Source organism: Zingiber officinale, chromosome 4A, assembly GCF_018446385.1.
Source record: "Zingiber officinale cultivar Zhangliang chromosome 4A, Zo_v1.1, whole genome shotgun sequence".
Classification (NCBI taxonomy): domain Eukaryota; kingdom Viridiplantae; phylum Streptophyta; class Magnoliopsida; order Zingiberales; family Zingiberaceae; genus Zingiber; species Zingiber officinale.
In genome coordinates this window covers 126,984,461-127,006,567 of record NC_055992.1, presented here as the reverse complement: position 1 = coordinate 127,006,567, position 22,107 = coordinate 126,984,461, and the positions used below count along the sequence as shown (strand labels likewise).

At 38.9% G+C, this 22,107-nt stretch overlaps 1 protein-coding gene across 1 annotated transcript; it reads left to right on the top strand.

Moving 5' to 3' along the window:
* The first annotated feature begins 16,189 nt into the window (after positions 1 to 16,189).
* On the top strand, positions 16,190 to 19,725 carry LOC121973647. The gene is made up of 8 exons (XM_042525036.1): positions 16,190 to 16,684; positions 18,037 to 18,127; positions 18,215 to 18,345; positions 18,453 to 18,485; positions 18,803 to 18,880; positions 18,962 to 19,087; positions 19,162 to 19,224; positions 19,336 to 19,725. Exons 1-8 carry the CDS (start codon positions 16,484 to 16,486, stop codon positions 19,456 to 19,458), a joined length of 846 nt encoding a protein of 281 aa, XP_042380970.1. The 5' UTR covers positions 16,190 to 16,483; the 3' UTR covers positions 19,459 to 19,725.
* Positions 19,726 to 22,107: the final 2,382 nt, after the last annotated feature.

The window sequence follows — 22,107 nt, the reverse complement described above, 5'->3', positions numbered from 1 at the left end:
TCACCGCCCGGCTTCACTCACGGGACTTTCCAACCGCCTAACATCCACTTAGGACTTTCCCACTACCTGGCTTCACTCACCAGACTTTCCACCGCCTAACATCCCAGTTAGGAATTTCCCTCGTGCCAAGCTCCCTGCTTGGACTTCTCCGTGCCAAGTCTCCATACTTGGACTTTTCCGTGCAAGTCTCCATACTTGGACTTTTCCGTCCAAGTCTCCACACTTGGACTTTTCTGCCAAGCTCCATGCTTGGACTTTTCCTGCTTGGACTTTTCCCGAATCAGGTCAACCAGATCAACCTTGACCTAAGGTTGCACCTACAATCTCCCAAACACCTATTCTTGTCAAACATCAAGAATACAACTCTCTTCTCGTCAAACATCGTCAAACATCAAAACACAACTCGAGTCAGGTCAACTCGAGTCAGGTCAACCTTGACCTAAGGTTGCACCAACAATCTCCCCCTTTTTGATGTTTGACAAAATCCAAAATCAAGTTAGGTTAACCCGATAACCTAACTTAGGTTTTACAATGTTCTTCCTTGAACATTCTTCCAAAACCTACACTCTCCCCCTTGGGACATCTCTCCCCCTTTTTGACACACATCAAAAAGAGGGAATCAAGGTCAAAAGTTTCTTCCTAATGAAAGTCTCATACCTTTCATTGAAACCCTTAATTTCCCCCTTGATACTAAACTCAATAGTCAATTTAGTGATAATCCCATATCACTCAAGTCTTTAGGAGTCAAAACTCCCCCTTGACTTAATAGGTAAAACTCCCCCTAAAGGTCAACTCCCCCTTGACCATTGCACCAACAATGTTTTGGAGAGTTTTAAACCTTTAGAAACCCGAAACTCAACTCCCACAGCTGAAATTTCAGACCACAGTCGAAATTCATCAAATTCAGCACGCCTGATCGGTCACCGGACCGATCAGGACCCCTCTGGATCGGTCCCCAGACCGATCCAGCCTTCCCTGGATCGGTCCGGTGACCGATCCAGCCTCTGAAATCATAGATTTCTGATTTTTCTCCCCGGGAGAAATTCAGAAACTCCTAGAAAATCCCAGAAAATTCCAAAAATTGTGAAATTTTGAGGATACATTCCTCATAACATATACTATCAAGGAAAAATAGTTTTCTATGAAAATAGATTCCATTTTTCAATCTTGATACAAAGTTCAAAAGACTTTGAAATAGTTCAAAGTTAAGTAAACTTTGTATCAATTTGCTCAATGATGAATGCTATCACTAGAAAAGCTTCATCAAGGTTTTTCAAATCAATTTTAAAATGATTTTAAACCCTTTAATTTAGGACCATAATCTTAGGACTATATGTACATGACTTGTACACAAGTTTTCCCTATGATCCTCCATTCCTTGATCCTAATTCATGATCCTAATATCTCACACACATCTAAAGTGTATCAAACACATCCATGGCAATTTTAATGTGAGATATGGGTTTAGGTATCTTAGACTAAGGTCTCATGCATTTTCTAAACACAAATTTGATCTCAATATCAAAATGTGTTTTTCATCCTTAAATCAATTCAATTGATTATTAATGCAAGAGATGATGACATGGCATAAAATGGTATCATAAATGAAAACATGTGCCAATGTCATGATGTCATGGCATAAAGTTTGAAACTTAAATAAACATGACATAAAAACTAGCCTAAGCATTATCATGACATTTCAAATGATAATAAAACTAAACATGATGTCATGACATGTGAGGGCAAACAATCATGGCAAGATTTAGCATAAATAAATATACCTAGATTACCTATCTAAGTATCCTTAACCACTTGGCTATCTTCAAATTTAATCCTAGATTGCCCCAAAATGCCAAAAATCTAATTTTGACACTTCTTGAACTCTAGATTAATTTATGCCACTTAAAGATCAAATTTATCCTCAAAACTTGGCATGTTTCATTTTTTTTTCGAGAGTTCTCTAGATTTTCCCAAATTGTGCAAATTGAGATTAAAAATGAAATTTCCAATCTTTAGGCACATTTAACTCTTCAAAGGAGTAAATGATAATTCCATTTCATTTTCAAAAGTTCTCAAAACCTTGAAAATGCTCCTTGAGTGTCAATTTCCTCAAAGTTGGGTTAACTACCCTTCTAATCGGAGTTGACACTCTCTAACCCATCTATGGGGTAGAGAAGATGCTCCTAGGAACCCAATACCTATTAGAGCTCATTGGGTTCACTAAATATTCACTAGGGATAACTTCCCTAGCAACCCTCCTAATGACCCTCTTAGGCTTTAAAGCCTTGGTCATTTGGGTCTCATCAAGGTCAACTATAGGGGTGACTTCCCTTGTGACCTTGGTAATGGTCTTCCTAGCCCTAGGTTTTGTTCCATAATCGAATGAAACATTATGATAAGTGGGCTTGACCAATTGGGACTTAGGTTTGTGACCCAAACCTTTCTTGTCCTTGGACTTGGGTTTTTGACCCCTAGACCCTATAGTCAAATCCTTAAGAGCCTTTTCTAGAGAGTCAAGTCTTGACCTCAAGACTTGATTTTCTTTCTCTAATACCTCAAGTTTTGATTTATCATTTTTCTTTGAGGTATTCCTAGGCATGTGTCTAGATGATTTGGGATTTCTATCTAGATTTTCCTTAGCCTTAGATGAGTTAATTCTAGGGTTAGCGTTTCTAGAATTGTTCTTATCTAGGCTAACATGCTTGGCTCCTAAGCACATGTATCGATTTCTAGTGTTAACATGCTTATCATTATTGACAATGGCAATAAGACTACTAGCATGCATTCTACTAGAATTGCAAGAATGAGCTTTAAATGTTACCTTAGGGTTTGCCTTAGCTCCCCCTTTACACGTGTTTGGCCTCTTGTCCTTGTGAGGTTGCCTCCCCCTTGGACATTGACTCCTATAGTGTCCCCGTTGCTTGCATTGGAAGCACACCACGTGCTTCTTGCTCTTGCATGTCGGGACTCCGACTTCCTTGATCTTTGGCGCCGGTGGAGTCTTCTTAGTCTTCTTTGGACATTTATTCTTGTAATGTCCAAATTCCCTACACTCAAAACACATTATATGCAATTTACTTGAACTTAAAGTGTTTGAGTTACCTAGGGTTGAGGATGGATGGATGCTCTCTTCTTCATCCCTCCCGGAGGTAGAAGCTTCTTCTTCGTGCTCCGATCTTGAAGAAGAACTCACCTCCTCTTTTTCTTTAGATGTTGAGTAGCCCTCAACTTCTAATTCCTCACCTCCACGATGTGAGCTACTTGGCTCACTAGGCTCCTCTTCATGGCTTGAAGTGGGGCTCTCCTCATGGAGTTTGACCAAATTGTTCCACAATTCCTTGGCGTTGTTGTACCTATCTATCTTGCACAAAACATTATTAGGTAAAGCAAATTCAATAATTTTTGTTACCTCATCATTGATTTCGGATTGTCGGATTTGCTCTTTCGTCCACTCCTTCTTCTTGATAGGTTTTCCTTCCTCATCCATCGGAGGGGAAAACCCTTCTTGTACACAAAACCAATTTAACATATTAGTCCTAAGAAAATACATCATCCTTACCTTCCAATATGTGAAGTTGTCGTGAGACTCGTAGAAGGGTTGAATCGTGACATCTTCTCCATAGAGATCCATCTCTAGCCCGTGCTCCCCCGGGTGTTGATCCGTCGAAGAGCGGCCTTGCTCTGATACCACTTGTTAGGATCCTTCGTACGGAGGCTAGAGAGGGGGGTGTGAATAGCCGACCCCAAATCATCGCGTCTTTCTACAAAACGTGTTAGCGCAGCGGAAAATAAACACAGAAACGAAAGGGAAAGAAGACAAACCTCAAACAAACCGATGTAACGAGGTTCGGAGATAAACTCCTACTCCTCGGCGTGTCCGTAAGGTGGACGAAGCCTATCAATCCGTCGGTGGATGAGTCCCCGGAGAACCGGCTAATATATACTCCTTGTGGGTGGAGAAACCTCGCCACAATAACTCTTGCAACAACAAGATAGAAGTATACAAAATACAAAGAAGCACAAGACAATATGAATGTAAAACAAACACGCTTGCCTTCTCGTCGGAGTAGCAGGCAACTTCACGAGACGCCTACAACAACAGGAACCGTCGAAGAAGCTCACACGAAGCTTCGAACTCAACAAAGCTCAAGAGCACAACAGCAGCATCGAAGAAGAGAAAGAAGCAGCAGAGCATGAAGATGCCTCGCCTATACTGCGAAGAAAGCGAAGAAACATCAAGAAATCTAGTTGCGTCGCAACGTTAGTTCTGGATCGGTCCACGCATCGATCAGTTTATGTGGATCGTCCACGACCGATCCATTCCCAGCCTTTCGCGATCGGTCCATGGACCGATCGAGAACCTCTGATCGGTCCACGATCGATCAGATCCTCCGATCGGTCCACGATCGATCAGCGTTTTTCGCGGCCATCGATCACCTTCCGATCGGTCCAGACCGATCGATACCGATCAGAGCACATCGAACGATTACCGATCGATCACCGATCGATCAGATAACTAGTGACTTGGTTTTGCCCAAACCAAGTCCCAAGCCTTCCAAACCAACATTCGGTCAACCTCGACTGTTGGTACTTCATTCCTAGCATCCGGTCACTCCTTGACTCCCTTCCCAAGTGTCCGGTCAATCCTTTGACCTACTTGGACTTTCTCAACACCGGATGTCCGATCATCCCCGATCCATCTGGTTTTTCCTGCCCGGCTTCACTCACCCGGACTTTCACACCGCCTAACATCCCAGTTAGGACTTTCTCACCGCCTGACTTCACTCACGACTTTCCAACCGCCTAACATCCCAGTTAGGACTTCATTGCCCGGCTTCACTCACTGGACTTTCCACCGCCTAACATCCCAGGACTTTCCCTTTGGCTTCACTCACCAGACTTTCACACCGCCTAACATCCCGATTAGGACTTTCTCACCGCTTCACTCACCAGACTTTCCAACTGCCTAACATCCCAGTTAGGACTTTCCCACTGCCTGGCTTCACTCACCAGGACTTTCCAACTGCCTAACATCCCAGTTAGGACTTTCCCACTGCCTGGCTTCACTCACCAGGACTTTCCACCTGCCTAACATCCCAGTTAGGACTTTCCCTCGTGCCAAGCTCTCTGCTTGGACTTCTCCGTGCCAAGTCTCCATACTTGGACTTTTCCAGTGCCAAGTCTCCATACTTGGACTTTTCCCGTGCCAAGTCTCCACACTTGGACTTTTCGCTTGCCAAACTCCCTGCTTGGACTTTTCCAGTGCCAAGTTCCCTACTTGGACTTTTCCCGAATCAGGTCAACCAGATCAACCTTGACCTAAGGTTGCACCTACAATCTCCCAAACACATATTCTTGTCAAACATCAAGAATACAACTCTCTTCTCGTCAAACATCGTCAAACATCAAAACACAACTCGAGTCAGGTCAACTCGAGTCAGGTCAACCTTGACCTAAGGTTGCACCAACATGAATATCGATAAACAAAATCGTTCGACTATAAACACAGCGGAAATAAAAGGACAATGCTAACACAAGCTGGTTTTACTTGGTTCGGAGCATGTGTCGACTCCTACTCCAAGGCCCGCACACAAGGGTGCTTTCGGTGGACAATCACTAGCAGTTCGAAAATTATTACAAATTAAAGTACAGGAATGCTAATGGAATAAAGCAAATACCGACAAGAATTTAATAAAGAAAAGGAAAGTAGCGTATTGTCGGAGCTTTGTTAGCGTCGCAGGAGCGCAGAGCAGTAGAGCAAGCAGTGGAAGACTTTCTTTTCGTTGTTTTTTGAAGCTCCCCTCTGACCCTCCTTTTATATGAGGCTCGGGGCGCCCCAGATCCCTTCCGGACGCCCTGGTGGGACGTGGCAGGTCCAACCAGCAAGCTCCACGTGGCGACGCGCGAGTTTGGATGAAATTTGCCTCCCGGGCGCCCGGACCTCTGGGCGCCCGGATTCCTTCCGGGCGCCCTGACCCTGTTTTCCCGCAGAATCTGTCTTGCAAGACAAACGTTAGTCCGGAGGCAAATTTACCCTGCAACACAGATTGTTAGTAAAAGCAAAGTGAGTATGAATTAGCAAAAAAGAGTATGACTTAGATTCCGTCTTTCCGAGACCGGAATCTAGTCACGATCTCAACTTAGATATCCGAAATGGATCTAAGCCGGATCGACGCTTAATGTTCCCTTCCCGGGAACGCGTCCTCGCAGTCACTCCCCTCCAGTGACTTACCTGCCAGACGTCCGGTCGGCCGACCGTCGGACTTCTATCCGGTGTCGACCTAGCCGGACTTCACCTAAGCGTCCGGTCACCGTCGACCCGCTTGACTTCGTGCCCTATCCGGTCACCCGTTGACCTAGTCGGGCTTCGTGCGGACATCCGGTCACACACATCTGGACTTCTCCTACACACTCGATCAAAGTGTTAGACAACGACAGATTAACTTAACCTGATTTGTCATTCATCAAAACCTGGGTTAAATCGTTAGTGCTAACCGCACCAACAAACTCCCCCTTTTTGATGGAATGACAACCTGGTTAAGTTAGTGAAAACATATGCAAGAAAAAACAAGCATTTAAAGGGTTTTTAAGTTAGTTTGTATTTTCAATTTTGGTTTAGCTAACTTAACCACCTAACCCTCCCCCTTTGTCATTCATCAAAAGAACTAATGTCAAGTAAGCATAAATACAGACTTCAGACAAAGTAAGAAATTGTAAGAAATGATGTCAAGTTAACTTGGGGGAGTTTAAACTTTTGAAAACTTGTTTAAAGCATTAGCTTTTAGCTTTTAGATAGTCTAATTTTCAAACATAAGTGTATAAGTTCTAAATTTCAAGAACAAGTTTTAAATTTTCAAATCAATTTTCAACTTTGAAACGCTTTTCAAACATAAGTTTTCAAAACCAAAATTCCAAAACTAAGTTTGAAAAATATATTTTTCAAAACTGATTGAAATTTATTTTTCAATATTAAGTTTGTAAAAGATTCAATTTTCAAAATTAAGGAAAATGATTTTGAGAAGCTTAGTTTGTAAACTTAAGTTTTGAAAAATCTAATTTCCACAATTTTCAATAACAACGCAATTTTTAAAACTAATTTTTGTAAAATTTAACTTTCAAATCAAATTATCAAAATTAAGTAAAATCAAATTTTAAGAACTAGATTCAGGACAATTTTCAAAGTGAAGTTAAATTAAATTTAAACTTTACTTTTAGTTTTCAAAGGAGTTTGGTAAAAGTAAGATCATATTTTTAAAATGTTTTTGTAAAATTCGTTTTCCAAAATCAAATTTTCAAAGTTCAAAAGTACTAGTTTCAAAATCATTGTTTAAAAATACCTAAAAAAATCAGTTTTTAAAGACTAAGTAAAAAGAATAAGAGGTTGTGAAAAATTTTCACAATTTTAAACATGTTGATTTTGAAGATTGATTTTTAAGAAATAAAATTAAGTTGAAAATTTAATTTGAAAAACTGAATTAGTTTTATTTCTCCCCCTGAACCTGACATTAAATCAAATGTCTAACCAGTTAGTGACTAACTATCAAAAGATAGCAGCTTTCACTTGGTTAGTCAAGTTAAGTTCAAACTTAACTTGATTAATGTATATTTTGTATTTAACGCCCAGACTTATATCGATGCACTGAAATAAGCATCTTAAGTCTTAGGCAAGTGGCCTATGCATCTCACCCCTTTCTATGTTCGTCAAACACAAGCAAGGTAAGCCTAGGGTTTTGGTGAGATGCTCAACAACTAGTCCTATGGGTACATGCTTTCTAAGGATTTTGAACTAGTCTAAGGTTAAAAGTATTTTTTTAAAAAAATCTAAAAATAGGAAGGTTTTGAAAATGAAATATGTTTAACCTATAATTTGAGAACAATCATTTTTAAAAATATTTTTGAAATTCGAAACTTCTAGACTATTAAGATAGAACATAATCAATCCAGCACTAGATAAATCAAAAGTATTCTACAAGTGATGTAGATAACAGAAGTGTGTCATAACTAGAGCTACTGAGATGAGGAAGGGGGTGGTCCAGATCCCAAGGAGCGGAGTAGTGTCATCAGCTCAGTGTGTCGGGTCTGCCCGTCAGCTCGTAACTCGGATACCTCTCGCCGCATGTCACGCTGAAAGTCAGAGTTCTCCTGCTGGAAACTCGCCATAGCTCTCTCTAGTCCGGTCATACGGTCGGCTAGAGTGCGAGGAGCGTGACGTGGTGCTCGAACTGGGGGTGGTGGTGGAGCCGGAGCGGCCTCCTCCGGAAACAGTGCAAGCATGAACTCATCCTGCTTGGCCTCCCCCTGTGCGTCTGGATCGGGCTGGTGTTGTGCCCCCTCCGCCAAGACATAGTACCGTCGTCCTCATCTACGTGGATACCGGCTAGGGAGAAGTTCCTAGCTGTTATAACGTCAAACTCGGTCATATAGCGAATGTCTCCTCTAGTGACATTAATGCCCAAAGAGGACATATATGCTGTCAGAATGTGACAGTAAGGCATGTGGATTCGTCTATTGGTCACGTATCCAGCAGAGTAGATAATGGTGGAGAAGATGTGTAGGCTAATGTCAATATCTAACCTATGACTCAGGGCATAAAGTAAAAATGAGTGGAATGGGCGCATCACGGCGATGTCACGTGTGGTCAGTGGTAGCAGAAGACTAAGACCCTATAAAGAGCGTAGTCCTGGAGTCGAAGGTCTACTGACCTAAACTGGGTCACAGTGGGTACCCACTGTCCCCTAAAAAAATATGAATAAATCGTATCAAGAGTGATATGCGAGTAGGGATCTCCGAATGGTAGATCCCCGGGAGGATAGCACAGAAAGGAACAAGTGGATAGCGTAGGGGATAGCGTGATATCAGTACCGGCTGCCCTAGTAGTATAGGTAAAGTCATCTACTTTCACTAAGTTATTGTAAAATTCAGCATACAGACTTATGTTTACCGGACTAGTACATTCAACAAGGTTCCGGGAGCGCAAGAACTAGAAAGAACGATCTATCTAGACATTTAGTCCTAATGGCCATATAAATGGTTGACTCAAACTTGATTCTAAGTTCATCTGTGGGAAACCTAGGGTTAGTACTAGCATTAGAGGGCGCAGCACCAGTATTTGTTTGTTTCCTACTGTATATAAAAGAAATATTCTAAGTAAAAACATCAAGACAAATTTAAACAAAATTTTTAGACAAGAAATAAAAAAATTACCGAGGAGCCATCGTAAAATATAGAACTGATGACCTCGGTTGAGTCGCAGCAGCGTCTTCACTGCAAAAAATTAAATTTTAGAGTACTCTCGCACGAGGTTCAGATAGAACCTTGGTAAGAGTGAACACTTTGTGGGGCAAGAGTTGGGGGCGCCTGCTGCCCCCTATTTATAGGGAGCTCCGGGTCCCGGAGCCTTTCCGGGCGCCCGGGGTTGTGTTTGGGCGGGGTGCCCGGATCCCCTCCCGGGCGCCCCGGAAGGGAATACCAGGGGCGCCCGCCCATGGTTTTTTTTTTTTTTTTTAAGTTAAATATTAAGAAGTTCTAAGAAAAATTTTAAAGTTAATTTAATAATTTTTAAAATAATTAAAGTTAATTTAATTTTTAAACTAATTTTTTAAAAGTTAATTAAAAAATAATTTTCTAAAGATAATTTTTAATAATTAAAATAATTTTTTAAGGTTAAAATTAAAAAAAAAAAATTTAAAATAATTTTTAAAGTTAATTTAAAATAATTTTTAAAGTTAATTTAAAATAATTTTTAAAGTTGATTTAATTTTTAAAATAATTTTTAGAGTTGATTTAATTTTTAAAATTAATTTAATTGTTAAAATAATTTTTAAAGTTAAAATTTAAAATAATTTTTAAAGTTACTTTAATAATTAAAATAATTTTTAAAGTTAATTTAATTAAAATTTAAAATAAATTTTTTTAATTTAAAATAATTTTTAAAGTTAATTTAATTTTTAAAATAATTTTTAGAGTTGATTTAATTTTTAAAATTAATTTAATTTTTAAAATAATTTTTAAAGTTAAAATTTAAAATTATTTTTAAAGTTACTTTAATAATTAAAATAATTTTTAAAGTTAATTTAATTAAAATTTAAAATAATTTTTTTTTAATTTAAAATAATTTTTAAAGTTAATTTAAAATTTAACATAAATTAATCGTAGTTCATTTTAATTATTTAGTTCGAAGTTTAATTTAATTAATTTAATTTAATTAACTTAATTCGAAATTTTAATTTAATTCGAAATTTAATTTTGATCCTTAGTCATCTCACCCGATCTAAGTTTTCAATCAGGAAATCCTATAATTTTGTGAGATGAATTAGATTTAATTATAGAGTTTGGTTTAACTTGTGTTAGATTCAGGTTTAGCTTTGGTCTCAATAAATAGGCATTCTTCGGATAAACTTCTAAGCTTGGTGAGTCACTTGGACATCATTAGAAGTAACCAACCTTTCGAGGTTTTCTGAATAGTCCTATCCACGGAGCTTAGTACTAAACCTTGGTCTAACTAGTTAGGATCCATTTAAGGGTAGCTTCGGTCAGTTCCACTTGGCCAAATGCACCAGATCGAAGCCATATCTTTCTAGGCATGCGATGCCTAAGCTTCCCTAACGTACTATCATCCAAAAACTTCACCAGTACCAGGATTCAAGTTAGACTTGGTCCCTTTTTAGCTAATCCTAATCACCCTGCCGGGTTAGTTTGTTTGGGTTACCCTGTCGGGTAAGTTAGTTTTGGAGGTGCCAGCTATTATGGAGCCTCTCCCTGAATTATTGACCTTTAATTTAAATCTTCGTTTTAGGTTTGTGTCTATTTCTTTTATAGTTATAATTAACTTGGTGATAATTTATATTTTGTTGAGTTTTAAAATGTTTAAATTTTGAATTTTTTGATTTAGGTTTATTTGAGTTTATATAATATATTTTTCTTTAGGTATGTAATATTGATTAAGTCCTACTTGTGTGGTCCAACACGCTTTCGGAACCCAAGCTTGACTAGTTGATTTGTATTGAGTTATTAATGATTTAAAAGTTTTATTTGAGTTCGACTTGTATCCGAGTCCGGTTTTATTATAACACGTCTTTTGATTATTCAGGATTAAGCCTAGATTTTTTGATCTTGTTGTGAATTTTTCTAGCATTTCTTTTAACTTATTAATTTCTAATTTTAATAATGAATTCTCCTCAAGTGTTAGATCTTGAGTTGGATTTGAATTTTTGATTTGTTCCTTGAGGTTTTGATTTTCCTCAAGGAGTGATTTGTTTTCATTTTCTATTTTAATTAACTTACTATTTAAGCAGGAAATAATTTTAAAAAAAAAATTGTTTAAATTGAAATTTACCTCATCCGGGCCTTCGGAAACGAGTACGGACTCGTGGCTTGATTCGGGTTCGGACCCGTCTTCCGATTCATCTCCCGACTCGTCTTCCGTTTCAGCTTCGTGGGCCATCAACGCGAGGTGGCTCTGGTGCTTCTGCTCTTCTACCTCTGATTCGTCCGAGGAGGAGTCGTCTCACGTTGCTTTGAGGGCCTTCTTTTTGGTCGGCTTCAGTTTGTCGAACTTCAGTCTTGGACATTCGTTCTTGTAGTGCCCCTTTTTATTGCATCCGAAGCAAGTCACGTTCTTTTGTTCCGAGGGAGAACTGATCTTTTGAAGGTCCTTCTTGCTGAAGCTCCTTTTTCTCCTGGTGAACATTTTTCTTACCAAGTTCACCAGGTATTCTTCGTATTCGGAATCTTAACCGGAATCTTCTTCAGATTCAGACTTGCTCTTCTTTTCTTTGGATGAGCCTGCAAATAAAGCAATACCTTTCTCGGCTCCAGCATTAGTTTGTTCATGTAATTCTAACTCACAAAAAAGCTCGTCTAATTTTAACTTAGATAGATTTTTAGAAATTTTGTAGGCATCTACGATCGATGCCCACAAGCTATTACGTGGAAAGGCATTTAGTGTGTATCTTATTAAATCTCTGTTTTCCATCTGGTGGCCTATCGCGTGGAGTCCGTTGAGGACGTCCTTGATCCTCGCGTGTAGTTGACTTGCCGTTTCCCCTTCCTGCATTTTTATATTAAATATTTTATTTAAAAGTAGGTCTCTTTTTGTTACCTTTGCATTGCTCGTTCCTTCGTGCAGCTCGATCAGTTTGTCCCATAATTCTTTAGCGTTCTGATGCGGTCCGACCCGATTCAGCTCTTCTCATGTTAGACCGCAGTGTAGCGTGTTGATTGCCTTGTTTTCTGTTGATGCCTTTTTCCTCATGTCCGGAGTCCACTGTTCCGGGTCTAGTGGATTTCCGGAGTTGTCGACTGGAGTTCGGTATGCCTTTATGACGCTGAACCATTGATCGTAGTCTGTCTTTAGGTACACCTCCATTCTTTTCTTCCAGTACGAGAAGTCATCCCCGTTGAATAGGGGAGGACGTAGTGTGCTAAAGCCTTCTAGTTGAGACATCCTGCACACAAGTAAACAACGAAAAAAATATCCCAAGACTTGGTCTTGGATTAGCAGTGCGGTAAAAAAATAATAGAAGTATCTAAATTAGTGTTGCACCAATTTAGATTTAATTGCAACGAAGAAGAAATTTCCAAAGCAATTAATAATAATATCATATTAGAACTAAGCGTAAAACTGAAAACAAAAAGACAAAATAAAAGTTAATATTTTCACCCTCTGTCTGATTGGTGGTTGCACCAAATCAGAGCGGTACCTGCTCTGATACCACTTGTTAGACTGTGAGATTCGATAGAGGGGGGTGAATATCGATAAACAAAATCGTTCGAGTATAAACACAGTGGAAATAAAAGGGCAATGCTAATACAAGCTGGTTTTACTTGGTTCGGAGCCTGTGTCGACTCCTACTCCAAGGCCCGCACACAAGGGTGCTTTCGGTGGGCAATCACTAGCAGTTCAAAAATTATTACAAATTAAAGGTACAGGAATGCTAATGGAAATAAAGCAAATACCGACAATAATTTAATAAAGAAAATGAAAGGAGCGTATTGTCGGAGCTTTGTTAGCGTCGTAGGAGCGCAGAGCAGTAGAGCAAGCAGTGGAAGACTTTCTTTTCGTTGTTTTTTGAAGCTCCCCTTTGACCCTCCTTTTATGTGAGGCTCGGGGCGCCCCAGATCCCTTCCGGGCGTCCTGGTGGGACGTGGCAGGTCCAACCAGCAAGCTCCACGTGGCGACGCGCGAATTTGGATGAAATTTGCCTCACGGGCGCCCGGATCCCTTCCGAGTGCCCGGAGGTGCGCCCGGACCCTGTTTTCACGCAGAATCCGTCCTGTAAGACAAACGTTAGTCCGGAGGCAAATTTACCCTGCAACACAGATTGTTAGCAAAAGCAAAGTGAGTATGAATTAGCAAAAAAGAGTATGACTTAGATTCCGTCTTTCCGAGACCGGAATCTAGTCACGATCTCGACTTAGATATCCGAAATGGATCTAAGCCGGATCGACGCCTAATGTTCCCTTCCCGGGAACGCGTCCTCGCAGTCACTCCCCTCCAGTGACTTACCTTACTTACCTACCAGACGTCCGGTCAGCCCATCGACACGTCTGGACTTTGTGCCAGCTATCCGGTCAGCCCGTCGACCTAGCTGGACTTCCTGCCTAAGCGTCTGGTCAACCCGTCGACCCGCTTGGACTTCGTGTCAGCTATCCGGTCAGCCCGTTGACCTAGCTGGGCTTCGTGCCAGACATCCGGTCAGCCCGTCGACCTGTCTGGACTTCTCCTACACACTCGATCAAAGTGTTAGACAACAACAGACTAACTTAACCTGATTTGTCATTCATCAAAACCTTGGTTAAATCGTTAGTGCTAACTACACCAACAGCAGGCGTGCAGGCATCCTGTGGGTAGGGCTGTAAATGAACCAAGCGTTCGTGAACAAGCTTGGTGTTCGGTTTGGTAAGAACTTGTTTATGTTCGTTCAATATACATAAGATTAATTAAACAAACAAGTTTGAACAGCTCGTTAAGCTAAACAAACAAGCTTGAATACATATATGTTCAGCTCGTTAACGTTCGCGAACAATGTTCGTGAACATTGTTCACGAACTATATTTATTAATAAAACTCTTTTAAATATGCTAAATAAATAATAAAATAAAATAAATAAATAAATTTAAATTATCAATCTTAATAATCAATCAAACAATTAAAAGTTTCAAACAATCAAACAAGCTTGAATTGAGAGTTTGATAACATCTAAACGAACCAAACTCAAGCCAAACTTGAATTGAGAGCTTGATAATATCTAAACGAACAAGCTCAAGCCAAGCTTCAAACAAGCTCAAGCTAATAAAAAATAAATCAAGTCAAGTTTGAACACTCATTTCAAAAGCTTGGTTCATTTTAAGCTCGGCTCGGCTCGGCTTGGTTATCTTATCAAACAAATTTGAACACCCCAAAACTTAGCTCAGCTCGACTTGTTTACAACTCTACATGTGGACGGGGCTGCTGGGGAAGACAATCCCCTTCAGACCTTCTTCCTAAGTTGGCATTGAGGTGGTAGGCTAACCAGTACCTGACGTCCAAGTGGCACCCCTTAACACCTGTATCATTGTGCAAATTGAGGTTGTCAGGTTTGGGCGGGAGTTTTTCTCCTCTTAGGCTGCCTGCTGGAGATTTCAAATTTGACTTACATTGCGAATTCGGTTAACGGGTTTGGATATCACTACACTTAACAGTGTTACTTGACCTATTTCTTGACTCCTCTGTATTATGGCAAGGCAGCAGCAAGCAGACCGATTGGCGAATATAGCAGACTGGAAGGCCAGGGAAGTCCAACTCCGGTAGCTAGCGGCCCAAGCAAACAGACAATGGTTCCAAATGAAGCGCAAGCTCAACCCTCCAACCCAGAGCAGAAGGGTCAGGCTATCCCCGTGGGAATTCGATTGATGGCAGCACAACTCATGGAGATGGTGGAAGTCTGAGGTGGGTTGATTTGTTCTTTACAAATAAGCTGTTCTCACAAGGCCATGCCTCGCAATTTATATTGCCGGACTTAAATCGTGTTGCATCAGAAGCGGACGATGTGGATTTGATAGTGGATGTCATGGGTAATTGCTTGGTCGAACGATTCATTGGGCGGTTCTTGGATGGCCAACAATCAAAGCAATGGCCAACCGATGGAAAGTGCAGTATGATATCCATGTTCACAGAACCATGTGGCTCGTTTTTAAATTGGGAAGTGCTGCTGACTGTGATCATGTCTTGAGAGGAGGGCTCTATGTCGCATATGGCTGCTCGTTGTATCTGAAGCCACTGTCTACGGGGTGGTTCTTCCAACGAGACAAACTTCAACACCTTCCGGTCTGAATGCAGATTTTCAATCTACTCCTAGAGTGTTGGACGATCCGAGCTCTGAGCAAATTGATTTCGAAAGTTAGAAGACCCTTATACACCGATCAAATGACGAAACAGTGGGGCCGCATCAGCTTTGCGCTAGTCCTGGTGGAGGTTGGCATCGCTAAGGAGCCATCGGAATTAATCCCTGTTGTACTTCCAGACGGGGCTGAGGTAGACCGTCCTCTTCATTTTGAATCACATTTTAAATTCTGTTTAGGATGTCGGCATATGGGGGCACTACCTACCTCAATGTGAAGCTGCTCATCAGCAGGGGCATTCTGCTAGCCCCCAAATCCAAACAGAGACTCAACAACCCGTACCGATAGACACCACAGTGCCACAGCAGGGATGTTGTTCGCGCCCTGGTGCTACCCTTACTTCTCCAGCTATGGCTTTAACAGATGCACAGCTTGAGGAGGGTTGCTCCCGTGCTACTGTCCCAGAAATTACAGGTTCAATAATGCAGCATGGAGATTTTTTTTCCCCGCATATAATAAATAATAATTTAAAGGTTATTCTTTTTTTAAAATCCATTAGATTCTTTTAATGAATTTTTAAAAAGTTTTTTCAGCAATTATAATAAATAATATTTAATTTAATTTAATGGTCATTCATTTTTTAAACCGTTAGATTTTTTAAATGAATTTTGAAAAGATTTTTTCTGCAAAAACAATAAATAATTTGTTTTTGTTTTTTAAATCGTTAGATTTTTTAATGAGTTTTTTAAAAAAAAAATCTGCAAATAAAATAAATAATAATTCAATATTTTTTAAAACCGTTAGATTTTTGAAATTATAAATGAATTTTTTAAAAGTTTTTTTCGGCAATATAATATAATAATTAATAATTTAATTTAATTTAATTAATGGTTATTCTTTTTTTTTTTTTAAATTTCCCTCCTACCTATAACCGGTGTCGCCGGGAAAGAAGCGAATCACCGACGCCTCCTAACTCCGAATCCTCTGCCTTCTCCTTCGAGATCAAACGCTCCGACGCCAGCTTCAGAACCCTGAATCGGAACTCCTCTGCCTTCTCCCAAACGCTCCGACGCCAGTCGTACCTTGAATCGGGACGCCTCTGCCTTAGATCACTCGCTCAGAGGCCAATCGCTCCGCATTCCTGCCAAGAACGCGGCCGCAGATGGCGAAGAATTTAGATTGCACGAAGGCGAAACAAAAAATTTCTCTAGTGAAACTCCCTCCCGAAGTCTTGAGGGCCTCGCAGAGGGTCTTAGAGTCGTCCACGTCCGCCACTAGTTCTTCCGCCACCAGCGATCCCACGATCGGAAAGATTGTTGAAGAAGTTGACCTTCTGAATAACGATCCTTCTTCCTCCAAGCAGGTAATGGCGTTAGCTCATTCTACTCCGTCTTTTTCTTAAAGTTCCCTTCCTGCAAGAAGATTTGAGAATCGAATTGCAGAAATGATCCATTGTTCATACATATGCATTGAAGCCTGTAATCACATTCAACTTTGGTATGAATTATTTCTCAACATATGAGTTCCATGAGTTCGGACTATATCATAATATCCATGGGGATGTCTGACTAAAGTGTGTTTCCTTGAGTCTCTTATGGGAAACAATTCATCTTGATCTAACATCGAATCTTTTTTTATTTAGAATGCTGGATATTTTAATTACTCACGGCCATTAGATTTATTTTGGAAATATTTGACCATTTTGTCTTTTTAAAAGAAAACTTTCCTTTTATTGTTATTTCCACTAGAGACATTATATAGATTGACAAAGTTTGCTCTTAGTCCTGCTTGATACAGACCCTATTCTGGATGTAGATCTTATTCATGAAAAAACAATGATTCTCATGTTTGGTCAGAGTACAGTTATAGTAGAAGTTGCTTCGTTGAGTGTGAACATGTTTCATTTTCTATTCGAGCCATGTTCTATAAATGTCTTGCTCTGCTACATTTTTTCTGATTTTTGATCTACCACAAGACCTTAGTCCTTAGTTAATTTTCTTTCTTCTGTTGGTGAAAACTTAGATAGGTACTAAAAGTCTGGTTAGTGGATTCATAATGAAACTATATCAGCTCTCTTTTTCATATATCTTGGGCCTCGTTGTTGATTCTTATCCTTCCATTCAGGTGCCATCATTAATATTAACCTAGTTAAGCATTAATATTTCAGATCTAGAAAACTATCTACGGGCAAGATCGGGAACACAAAATATTTGGATTTTTTACTTTATCTGTGCAATCAACTCTCAGACACTTATTCTGTTGATCAACATATTTACTTGTTTCAAACCATATATTTAGGCTAGAAAATTTATTCCATTATAAGCATTTTTTAATGCTGTCATCAGATTTTACGATCGTGATTTCAGATATAACTTGAATGATACTTGAAGAATATTATTATAACAAGTTGACTTAATGAGCATATCTCATAGCTGGCACAAGTTAAATATTCTTGGAAGCTTATTTATGCTCACATGATGATTTTCAACATCAATAAGAAAAATGTGAACTTTTAGACGGGAATTTATTTGGCCAGCGGATCAAGTGAACTGTAGAGAGGTTCAAAATTTACTTTTAACAGGTTGAGCCTCACCCTACGAATCTATGATGAATTTAATTAAGAACAAGAAATTAATTCATGGTGATATTTTTTAACATTGCCCAATTAGACTTGTGTGCTCTATTGCGTATTAACATTATTTTCTCAATTTGCAGTACTTTTTCGAAATGGCTGATGGATCACGTCACAAATTGAACATAACTCAACAGTGTGCTCCTCTAAATGTATTTTCTGAAACTAAACAAGGTAAGCCTTTCATTTAATTTCTTTTTGAACAATAACATTCATTGCAGTTTTTGTGGTTGATATTCATGAAATTAATTGCTATTATAGGAAAATTAGAAGTGGAGGGGAAGATAGTTAGAGTAGTTAACATGGAACCTTCCATTGGTGATTTCAAGGCTTATAGTCAATCTGTTGGTGAAAGGACCAGGATTGCTGCTGCTAAAACCAAGAGAATCAAGGTTGATGCATTTTTCTTTCCTTTACTTTTTTGCCTTGTCCACTAATTTTATAGTTCCTTTGATCTTTGAAAAGTTAAATTCTTGTTTATTCCCTTTCACAATTTTAGGTTATCGACATTGGAAATGACGCGGCTTCAAAGGTAGCTTTTTCTTTCTATGTTAACAAACTGTGGTAGAGAAATAATGTTTGCTTCACATGGTAAATTGTATTATCTGTCATTCGTTATTTGTTTATTTTATGGTTATATAGCCACAGGTTTGCCATATCATATGTTTCATTGGATTGTGATTGCTCCTCTTTTCCTTACACCCAGTACTTGAATATTCTACCTGTATTGCTAGGTTTCAGTTATTTTTTATTACTATGTTTCAATAAAACCTTTGCCACTTTCTTTGTTGTGACAAATTTGTACCATAATTGCTAGTTTTTCTATTGTTTTTATCTTAAAAATCTTAGGCTTGGGAAGCAGCAGCTCAAGCTGTTCAAAATGTGGAGACAATCAAGAAACAGCTTGCTGGCCATTTGAGAAAGCTGGTATAGTTTTTCTAATTTAGAGTGACATTTGATTGGATTATTTTTGGATTAATTTTGATGGTCAATAGTTATTTTCAACAGTTTAAAAATTTCAAAGAACTGAAAAGGTGCATGGATGTCCTGAGAAATAATTCTTCTGATGTGCCAGTAAAATCAATGAAAAACCAAACAATCAAGGAACAAATTATAGAGGACGTGAACCAATTGGTATAGTTTATAAACTATTTGATTGAATTATTTTGCAAAATCATTTTGATGCACAATGAATATACTTTTATTAGTTTCTAAAATTGGAAGAACTTGAAGAGCGGTACTTCCAAGCCCTCCAGCTTAGCAAAGTTTCTGTAAGTCTCGCTTTCCTAGCTCTTTAAAAAAAAATTCTTCTATTTGGTTAAGTGCATATTGGTAGGATTTTCAAGCCTAACTTATTTCTTGAATTGTTCATGATATGTCAGGACAAAAAATCAGATGCAAATGCTGCAAGCGGCAGCCAACCAGCATCAACCGACTTGAAAGAAAAAGGAAAGTCAAAGGAAGTAAGGAAAAAGGGCAAAAAGAACCTCCCTAGGAAAAGTTGATATGTGAATATTCTGGACACTATGATTTCTTGTGGCAAATTATACTATTGTGTTTTCAACTTCTGTCATTGATATGGTTTGGTGGGATGATTACTGTTACTGAACAAACAGAAATGGAGGAAATAAAAGATGATAGAGGACAAAGTACACTAAAGGACCTATGTTACTGGATCTTTGTTTCATGATGAAAAACAAAATTCATGGTCTCTGTTTTCTTCTATTTCTTTGTACTGTTACTGGACCTATTGTGTTTTCAGCTTCTGTCATTGATATGTGACTTTTTTGGGTTTGCTCAATATGTCACTTGCATTTTCACTGTACTGCTTAACCTTTGTTCTTTGTCAGTTATGATAGTCTAAGATCATTTTGCTTCAAGTAGTCATACTTGGACCTGCATTTATGGAAAAATAGTTAAAATAATGACTTTAACAACACATCTATTGTCGTGCATTGCTAGCATTCTATTTAGAGTTGAAGCTTGTTGCTATCATTTAAATGACCCCCATGTTTTCATGCTGTCTAGACCAGAAAAAGTGATCAGTTGAGAAGGGAGAAAATATGGTGAGTTTAGACCGGTGAAAGTGGAATTCTGCTTGTTTGTCTATAATCAAGAGAGAAACTGAAAATAAAACATAAAAAACAAAGAACATGGACAGAGAACGCCCTGAGTGTTATTACTGAACAAACAGAAATGGATGAAGTAAAAGATGATAGAGGACAAAGTATACTAGAGGGCATATGTTACTAGATCTTTGTTTCATGATAAAAACAAAACTCTCTGTTTTCTTTGTACTGTTATTGGACCTATTGTGTTTTCAACTTCTGTCATTGATATGGTTTGGTGGGATCATAGCCCTAGGTAGGAGCTGCATATGAAATTATGTCGTGTCGACAATTTCAAACATGCAATCTGATAAGGATGCAGATTGTATATTCAAAGAGAGATGATTTTATACTTTTGATTGACCTACCTACGTATTGAGTCAATAGAATCCACTTTGGGATCATGACAACAGATCAAACTTTAATATAGTGATAGAAGCTTTGGTTATCAAGTGGAATGTAATTTTCTCTAGTGTGACCATGATCTCACACTTTTTAATAGTGTTTGACACGTGACTATGGTGTTGAATTATAGATATCAATCAAGAGAATAAATAAGGTGATGTCAAGAATTGTTGGACACTGAGTTGAGTTCGAGGTATGAGGCGTTTAGCAATATTTGGGGTTGAGAGTAGGTTGAGCATCCTAGGGCTAATTTGTTAGAGACGTTAGGTCCTGTGTTGATTAAATCTTTGTGAGAATGTGATGGATAGACTTTGGTTGAAATCCTAACTTGGTAGAAACCCTTGTTTGACCTTTTCTTCCCTGTGTTGTTTGTTATTTGTCTCGGATTTGTTATGCATGCTTGTCTAATGCACCACTTTATCAAGTTTAGAGATTTCAATATTAGAAATTTGGACGATTGATGCATTCTTCCTTTCAGGTTTATTATGTTTGCATGGATAAATCTTGTCTCTATGTTTTGATACAAATATTATAGCATAACTTGGTTAAAGTTTTCTAGTAAGTATTTTTTATATATTATTATCAGAAACACGTGCACCAACATAACTATCTGTTGCATGGTTTGATAGCATATATACCTATCACATGATATTAGTTAGGGCATGCCGCATGCCAAGGAACTTCATATTCAGATATTGGGACACAAACAAGTATATGCTACTTGGGTTTTGTCATACCTGGTCGTGGATCACATATAGTTTTGTGGCGATTCATGATTGTTGGATCTTGACTAGGTGCACAGGGTTTTACAATTTCATCCTAACAGTCGTAGTGATTCCTTAGGTTGAGGGAGATATTTGGGCCTGACGTCTAAACCGCCGCGCCCTTGGGATGAGAGAGACATTCCTGCCTAATAGCTATATCGACCCCCTTAGGCGCTTCGCCTTTTGCCACTAGCTTGTATCGACCCCCTCAGGTGGTGATAGATATTTCAGCCTAATGGTCAAAAAGACCTCTTTCAGTAAAGAGAGATATTCAGTAAAGAAGATATTCCAGCCGAGTACCTGGAAGTAGCGGTCTTTTTTGCCGGAACGACCTTTTTTTATCGTCTCCCGTGAATAGACTGTTGCCTTTCACGGCATTGTGGCCGCTAAGGTAGGTACACTCAAACCATCTCTTTTTCTTGTTGCTTTACCTAGAAATCTAGCTAATTGTTCAATAATCTTCCAATTTGTTGTGCAAGAGACCAACAGCTATAGTTATTTCACTGAGAAAGAAATTGAAGAGTTGTGCAAATCTTGGATCCTTGTTAATTACTCAAGCACAATAAGCCGAGCTTTTATCATGTTTTCCGCACAGAAATCGTAAAGCAATGGTAATGCCCTGATTCAGCCAAACAGCAACAGCAGCAAATTTTATGTCGCATTTAGCATTAGAACCATATATATGACGCAGCCTATAATCTATATAAAGCCACATACATGTTATAACACCAAGAGATATACTATTCATCCATTTCATACTTGTAATTATGCAAGAATAGTTTTTCATGACTTGGAACCGTGTTTGTATAATTCATATGTATTATCTTTTTTTCTTTCTGGGAATTGGCTTCCATGGGCATGTGCTAATTGGAAATGA